The sequence below is a fragment of the Sinocyclocheilus anshuiensis genome, unplaced genomic scaffold (genome assembly GCF_001515605.1).
Source record: "Sinocyclocheilus anshuiensis isolate Anshui unplaced genomic scaffold, SAMN03320099.WGS_v1.1 scaffold453, whole genome shotgun sequence".
Classification (NCBI taxonomy): domain Eukaryota; kingdom Metazoa; phylum Chordata; class Actinopteri; order Cypriniformes; family Cyprinidae; genus Sinocyclocheilus; species Sinocyclocheilus anshuiensis.
The window spans coordinates 540,566-548,642 of record NW_015537979.1 but is presented as its reverse complement, the minus strand read 5'-3'; the positions used below and the strand labels follow the sequence as shown (position 1 = coordinate 548,642).

The 8,077-nt window shown below is 36.1% G+C and overlaps 1 protein-coding gene across 1 annotated transcript in view; it reads left to right on the top strand.

The window, feature by feature from the left end:
* The first annotated feature begins 269 nt into the window (after positions 1-269).
* The window catches only part of LOC107673543 (transcription factor ETV6-like), a 9,952-nt gene continuing 2,144 nt past the window's right edge, over positions 270-8,077 (top strand). The window contains exons 1-8 of the mRNA XM_016467168.1: positions 270-483; positions 1,011-1,137; positions 1,684-1,848; positions 1,931-2,050; positions 3,510-3,656; positions 4,992-5,156; positions 7,026-7,168; positions 7,258-7,358. Coding sequence (XP_016322654.1) covers positions 448-483; positions 1,011-1,137; positions 1,684-1,848; positions 1,931-2,050; positions 3,510-3,656; positions 4,992-5,156; positions 7,026-7,168; positions 7,258-7,358 — 1,004 coding nt within the window. The 5' untranslated portion in view covers positions 270-447. The remainder of the gene's footprint in view (positions 484-1,010; positions 1,138-1,683; positions 1,849-1,930; positions 2,051-3,509; positions 3,657-4,991; positions 5,157-7,025; positions 7,169-7,257; positions 7,359-8,077) is intronic.

Below are 8,077 nucleotides of genomic sequence, written 5' to 3'. Positions count from 1 at the left end.
GAATACTATATATATATATATATTTTTTTTTTTTTTTTCTATCTCAGATCTTCTAGCCTACAGTATTTTGTTAATTTGCCACTTTTAAAGTTTTACCACTGTGCTTATTTCACACACATTTAATCTTTCTGGACTTTCGGGAAATCGGAAAGCAGACTGTCTAACACAAACACGGGACCGATCTCTTCCCTACAGCGTTTGAGCGATTTGTGTGCACACAGTCCCTGGCAGATCCTCTCTCTTTCGTTTTCATTTCCCGGAAGGATTCTTAATATTGCAGCGATTCGCATAAGAAGAAGACAAACTCTGCTGTGCAGGACTACGACTTTACGCGACACCACATGCTGTATTTGGTGTATATATCGATCAGCTATTGATTCAGTAATCAGGTATAAATATTGTAGCGAATTTTTAGAAGAGTTTGTCAAGTCTTGAAGGCTACAGAACATGAGTGACGCCTCCTCACCGCCACCTTTAATAAAGGTAAGATCCATGATAAACGCACAGCTCTCACTCACATCCAAATAATAGTAGGCTATAGTTCTATGATTGACTTTTAATTAGTAGTCAATGTGTTTATTAATGCCCACAACGAAGGAAAATACTTTAAATACATGAAAATCACATCAAACTGCTCACTTAAACAAATATTTTATCCAACTAGCTTTCTTTTTTTTGTTATTTTGTAAACCCTCTCAAATGTCATAATAAAAAAGTCAAATATTAATGTAGAGTTTTGATGCAAATTTACTTTAGTAAAAAATTAGGCAACAGTGCAAAACTGAAAATAAAAACTGTTGGGTGCCTCAAATTTACTTTCACTTTTGCTGTGTGTATTGAGATCTCAGTTTGTGTTCATACAGCAAGAGTCGATTGTTAAGTTTCTGTATTTTCGGATTCATTCATATCAATGCATTATTATACATCACTGAAAACATGGATTTTGAGAGTGAAGGACTTTTCTTTGATTTTTATTGAAGTACATGTTTCTTTCTGCTTTCCCTTCCAAGCTTCAGCAGAGCTGTAATGGGAACAAACCCCCAGTTTGCTCTCCGATTATGCGCGATCCTCAAAATGAACCTCCATTCGGGTATGAGACAGTGCCTGGTGAACTCTGCAAGCTACCTGGAAGACTACGTATGTTCTTACATGAAATAATTTACATGAATAGCATTAAAGGACAAATGTACTCAATGTAGCATAAAGCATTTGTCTTCTTATATACATGTATAAGTCTACTTATAGTCCAAAGCCATACAAAGTTTGGTGAAAGGAATTGACAGAAATTATTCAGTCAAAACCTAATGTCAAATTACATTCAAACGTGCAAATATTGTGCCTTGTGCCTGCATTACATTACATCAGTTTTAAATGCATGCAAATGCTCATAAGAAGGGGATGATTTTCACCCCTGTTTCTCCCCAAAGGGCTTCATATGACATGAAATATAGTAAGTCAGGCATTTGCGTACTCGTATGGTGTTTGTATGCCTTTTATTGAGATTCCGAGCCACTAAACACTGTCTACGTCCATTGCAGCCTCATCATTCTCCAAAATTCTCATAAAATTACCATAAAATAAAGAAATTCATACAGATTTTGAAAGACATGAGGGTGAGTAAATGCTGCCAGTGTTATTATTTTTGGGTGAACTAACGCTGTATTTTATGCTTGTAATGCACAGGGATCAATCCATCCTTGTGGAATAAGGAGGACGTGAATCTCTGGCTGCGCTGGGCTCAGAGGGAATATTCTCTGCGACGTGCGGACCACCAAAAATTTGAGATGAACGGAAAGGCGCTTTGTCTTCTCACCAAAGAAGACTTCCGTCTTCGCTGTCCCAGCTCTGGTGTGTGATACTGAAATGAATAAGTTATATTTATCAGTTTTGTACATATCTTTTATAATAATAATTTCAACTGCTGTGACAGGTGACGTTCTGTATGAACTCCTTCAACATGTGAAGCAGCAGAGGAGATGTGCGATCTTCAGCCCGCTGTCCAGCTCCAACACACAGTCACAACAGACGCCCGTCTCGCACGGGACGACAGGTGATCTATCTATCTATCTATCTATCTATCTATCTATCTGTCTGTCTGTCTGTCTGTCTGTCTGTCTGGCTATCTATCTATGTATTCATAAAGATGGGAGTGTTCAGCTAAGGTCTTAAAAGCAATCAAATTCATCCATTTTAAACAGTAATGCATGTATTGTTTGACCACTTGCATATTTTTATACAATTATTGGTTAACACTTTACAATAAGGTTCCATTAGTTACAGTTTTTCTCAGTCGCTTTGGTGCATTTCTCACGTATGTAATGACTCAAGCAATGAAATGAGGACTATTAGTTTTATATGGAATGACTATTCAGCATTCACAAGTATAGTTAATTTTGACTGACATGACATAAGCAAATGATAATGTTATAAAACAGCAGAGAGTTGTATGAAAGCAATTGATGCATGTCCAAAAGCATTTGCAATTTGTTCGAAGGAATGAGAAACTGCTACTATGATGTGCACAAATGACTAAATGTTGTGGAGGTTGAACTAACTGTTGTGCAAATGTAAATAGTGATGTGAGAAATGCACCAAAGCGACTGAGAAAAACTGTAATGTTAGTTAAATAACATTATTTAATTAACTAACATGAACAAACAATGAACAATACATTTATTACAGTACTTATTATCTTAAGTTAAGTTAATGAAAATACAGTCGTTCATTGTTAGTTCATGTTAATTTACGGTGCATCAACCAATGTTAACAAGCACAACTTTTGATTTTAATAATGCATTAGTAAACGTTGAAATTAACATTAAATAAGATTAGTAAATGCTGTAGAAGTATTGCTTATGCTTAGTTCATGTCAGCTAAATTAGTTAACTAATGTTTACTAATGAACCTTATTGTAAAGTGTTACCAAATAATTTGTTTGGTTATGAAGGTTTCATTTCACAGAATTTTAGAGCATTTTTAAGTAACAAGCCGAGAGGACTCTTCCTTATTCAGGATATTCTTGTGCAATCCTCTATTATGGGCATTTTGATAAATGTCTGACTTCCTATTTGAACAAGTGCCAGAGAATAAATGAAATGGCTTGCTGAAGCTTGTAGCAAACACACCGTTGAAGGAATTGAGCCATTGTTTTTGCTCCAGTCCTTGAAAAGGGAAACATTTGGCATATCATACTTACCTAACATTTTATATCAGTATTTTATAGTCCTTTATAACTCATTCTGAGGGGAAACACACTGATCTGCTTCATTTGTGTAACATGGTGTTAAATAACACCCATTTCTTTATGCAGGAGGGAATTTCCTGGTTGCAACGCAACTAGAGCTGTTGTCAGTAGGTGTGGCTAAATTAGACCTACCTCCATTCAAACAATATAGTACAATACATTTCATTCATATTTGCCATTTTTCAAGACTTGACTCTATATGAATAAAATGTTCAATTGTTTTGCGGTTACAGCTGTAAATAGCATTTGATAATTGGTCTTGCAGGTCCTTATGGTCCCTCAAACAGAAGTGTTCCTGTTTGTCCCGTGAATCCAAATTCCTGGGTGTTAACAGCTAGATGCAACACAGATGAGAGCCAGGAGAGGAAACCTTTGTCTGCTGACCCTGAGCATTCACATGGCATGCACAGAGGTCAGCGCTTAAACCCCAAAAGGTCATGAAATCAAAGCCCTGGGGATAGATCTCATTTTATTAAATGAATAGTTCACCCAAAAATAAAAACCTGCTGAAAATGTACTCACCCTCAGGCCATCCAAAACGTGGATGAGATTGTTTTTCTTCAGAACAGATTTGGAGAAATTCAGCATTCCATCACTAGCTCAGCAATGGATGCTCTGCAGTGAATGGGTGCCGTCAGAATGAGAGTCCAAACAGCTGATAAAAACATCACAATAATCCACACCACTCCAGTCCATCAGTTAACATCTGGTGAAGTGAAAAGCTGCATGTTTGTAAGAAACAGATCTATGAAAACTTTTTTTAACTTCAAACCATCGCTTTAGGTAAAGATGTTTTTAACCTAAAAATCACTTGCTAAAGTCCTCTATCCATAATATTGCATAATATGTCTGAATCAGGAGAGAAATATACACAGATCAAACACGGTTTTCTAGTGAAAACAGTCCAAAACTGTTCTAAACAAGTATGCCAGTGGATTTTGATGTGAGAGGGATATTCTGGTTATTCTGATGGTTACTCAGGTTATTCTGACGGCACCCATTCACTGCAATGGATCTGTTGGTGAGCAAGTGATGTAATGCTACATACAAATCTTTTCTTTTGAACTCATCTTCATCTTGGACGGTCTGAGGATGAGTACATTTCCAGCAAAAAATTTTGGGTGAACTATTCAAGACTAGATGCAGATATGAAGATGTACAGTATATAAAACATTTCTGAGAATGCTTATTTTGTAAGTCTTTAGGGGTTAATCTTTGAACTGCAATGGGTTTTAATGGGTTTGTATTGAATAAAAATGGAAAATATTTTATTTTCGAGCCCCACACATGAAATGTAAAAGATGTTGTAGACATGAATTAAGAATTTGATCTCATGATTCAATTAATTCCTAGTTTTAGTTAAACCATGGGTTTTAGTTTATCGTATAATTTAAATTAAAACAAGGGAACAAATTAGTAAAATATGACCAAAATGTACCTAAAATGAGGGGATGAATGTGGCCAACATGGACACAAATTGGACACTAAGTCGTGGGAGCAAATTTGTGGCCACAATATCTATTATCTTTCTTCAGCATGTCATATGCTGAACTCTGTAAAAAATGCTTACATTTTTGTAAAAGAATGTTACAAGTGTAACATTTAATGTTAAAACTGCTTAAAGTGTACTGAGGCCCCTAATGAAAACCACTGATACAGGATATAGATGAGTTTGCTTAGTACTAAAGTAAAAAATTAACTTTGACCCTTGAGATTCTATAGCTCTCCTTTTATTTGTATTTTGCAGAGCTTTCTCGTCATTCTCCTGAGGAAAAAAATCAACAGACATCTCCAGACAAAACCAGACAGCCTTTAAATGTTTACTCTAGAGATGTGCCTCTCAACCTGTCCAATAAACCTACAGGACCTGCAAACACCACACAAACCTCTGAGGCTAATGGAAAGATTGCAGGTGCTCGTGCATTTTGTTTCAGACATTGAAAACTGGTAACAAAATAATATATGATACCAGCCATTGGTAATGGAGAAAAAAAAATACCGGATGTCAAAAACCATAAAGGAATGTCTTTTCTTCAGTGTTGGGCAGTAACTAGTTATATGTAACAGTGTTACGTAATTTAATTACAAAATGAATGTAACCGTAATCAGTTAGAGAGAAATATACACAGATCAAACACGGTTTTCTAGTGAAAACAGTCCAAAACTGTTCTAAACAAGTATGCCAGTGGATTTTGATGTGAGAGGGATATTCTGGTTATTCTGATGGTTACTCAGGTTATTCTGACGGCACCCATTCACTGCAATGGATCTGTTGGTGAGCAAGTGATGTAATGCTACATACAAATCTTTTCTTTTGAACTCATCTTCATCTTGGACGGTCTGAGGATGAGTACATTTCCAGCAAAAAATTTTGGGTGAACTATTCAAGACTAGATGCAGATATGAAGATGTACAGTATATAAAACATTTCTGAGAATGCTTATTTTGTAAGTCTTTAGGGGTTAATCTTTGAACTGCAATGGGTTTTAATGGGTTTGTATTGAATAAAAATGGAAAATATTTTATTTTCGAGCCCCACACATGAAATGTAAAAGATGTTGTAGACATGAATTAAGAATTTGATCTCATGATTCAATTAATTCCTAGTTTTAGTTAAACCATGGGTTTTAGTTTATCGTATAATTTAAATTAAAACAAGGGAACAAATTAGTAAAATATGACCAAAATGTACCTAAAATGAGGGGATGAATGTGGCCAACATGGACACAAATTGGACACTAAGTCGTGGGAGCAAATTTGTGGCCACAATATCTATTATCTTTCTTCAGCATGTCATATGCTGAACTCTGTAAAAAATGCTTACATTTTTGTAAAAGAATGTTACAAGTGTAACATTTAATGTTAAAACTGCTTAAAGTGTACTGAGGCCCCTAATGAAAACCACTGATACAGGATATAGATGAGTTTGCTTAGTACTAAAGTAAAAAATTAACTTTGACCCTTGAGATTCTATAGCTCTCCTTTTATTTGTATTTTGCAGAGCTTTCTCGTCATTCTCCTGAGGAAAAAAATCAACAGACATCTCCAGACAAAACCAGACAGCCTTTAAATGTTTACTCTAGAGATGTGCCTCTCAACCTGTCCAATAAACCTACAGGACCTGCAAACACCACACAAACCTCTGAGGCTAATGGAAAGATTGCAGGTGCTCGTGCATTTTGTTTCAGACATTGAAAACTGGTAACAAAATAATATATGATACCAGCCATTGGTAATGGAGAAAAAAAAATACCGGATGTCAAAAACCATAAAGGAATGTCTTTTCTTCAGTGTTGGGCAGTAACTAGTTATATGTAACAGTGTTACGTAATTTAATTACAAAATGAATGTAACCGTAATCAGTTACTGAGAAAAAAATGTGTAATTAAATTACAGTTACTTATGAAAATAACGATAAGTTGAATAATATTGATTTGTTGCTTTGCCTGTTTTTGATGTGCACAATGCCTCCTGCCATTTAAAGGCTGTTTAGTAAAGTGATGCTATTCTGATGCATTTGATTGGTTCTCTTGTTTGAATTATTGAGTACATCAATCCACATTGCCACCGAAAGCTTTAGGCTACAACCTGTCTGAGAGTTGATTAACTGATTAACAGTTGAAAACATTCGTTAGCAATTTAGAAAAGTAATCAAATATAATGTTACATCATTTTAATAAAGTAATTGAAATAGTTACACTATTTATTGCATTTTAAATAGGGTCATCTGTAACCTATGTTACATTCACAAAGTAACCTTCCCAACACTGCTTTTCATTAGACTGCAAACTCTTATGGGACTATGTGTACCAGCTGCTGTCGGACAGCAGGTATGAGGCCTTTATACGCTGGGAGGATCCGGATGCCATGATCTTCAGAGTGGTGGATCCCAACGGACTGGCACGACTCTGGGGCAACCACAAGGTACTGCAACAGACCAGACCAGCTCATGTCTTCATTGCTTTACGTGTGACTGATAATAATTGGGTCTGTTTGTTTGTTTGTTATTGCAGAACAGGGCCAATATGACCTATGAGAAAATGTCCAGAGCATTACGCCATTACTACAAGCTCAACATTATCAAGAAAGAGACAGGCCAGAGGCTGCTCTTCCGGTAAGTGGAGGCACTCAAAAGGCATTTGAAGTACATTTGTAATTTTTTATTTTTTTTGTACTCAAATGTAGTAGTCGGGTAATATGGGAATTTCTGTCATTAGTTGATGGTGATGCTAATATGATTCCAGTATAATTCCATGCTATTAAATGCTACATATCCTTTGTTAAAGGGGTCATATGATGCTGCTAAAAAGAACATTATTTTGTGTATTTGGTGTAATGAAATGTGTTTATGCAGTTTAAAGTAAAAAAAAACACATTATTTTCCACATACTGTACATTATTGTTTCTCCTCTATGCCCCGCCTTTCTGAAACGTGTCGATTTTTACAAAGCTCATCGGTCTGAAAAAGCAAGGTGCGCTGTGATTGGCCAGCTATCCAGTGCGTTGTGATTGGCCGAATACCTCAAGCGTGAGACGGAAATGTTATGCCCCTCACATACTGTTGATGCCGTGTCCCGGCCGGAGCGACGAGACAAACACATTAAAACCCATTATAAACGAGGCATTTGTTGCATCCAGTGGGGACATAATTACTGATTATAATGACTTATACTGTCTTTTTACGCGTTGCGTTGCATTGCATCGCGCCGCGTAAACATAAAACCATGTCTGCATTTGTGATCAGAGAAATGACAAACAACAAGTGCTACTCTACACTGCTCAAAACTCGCGTTTGAATCATCAGTGGCAAATCCTTTAAATATGAAAACGTAC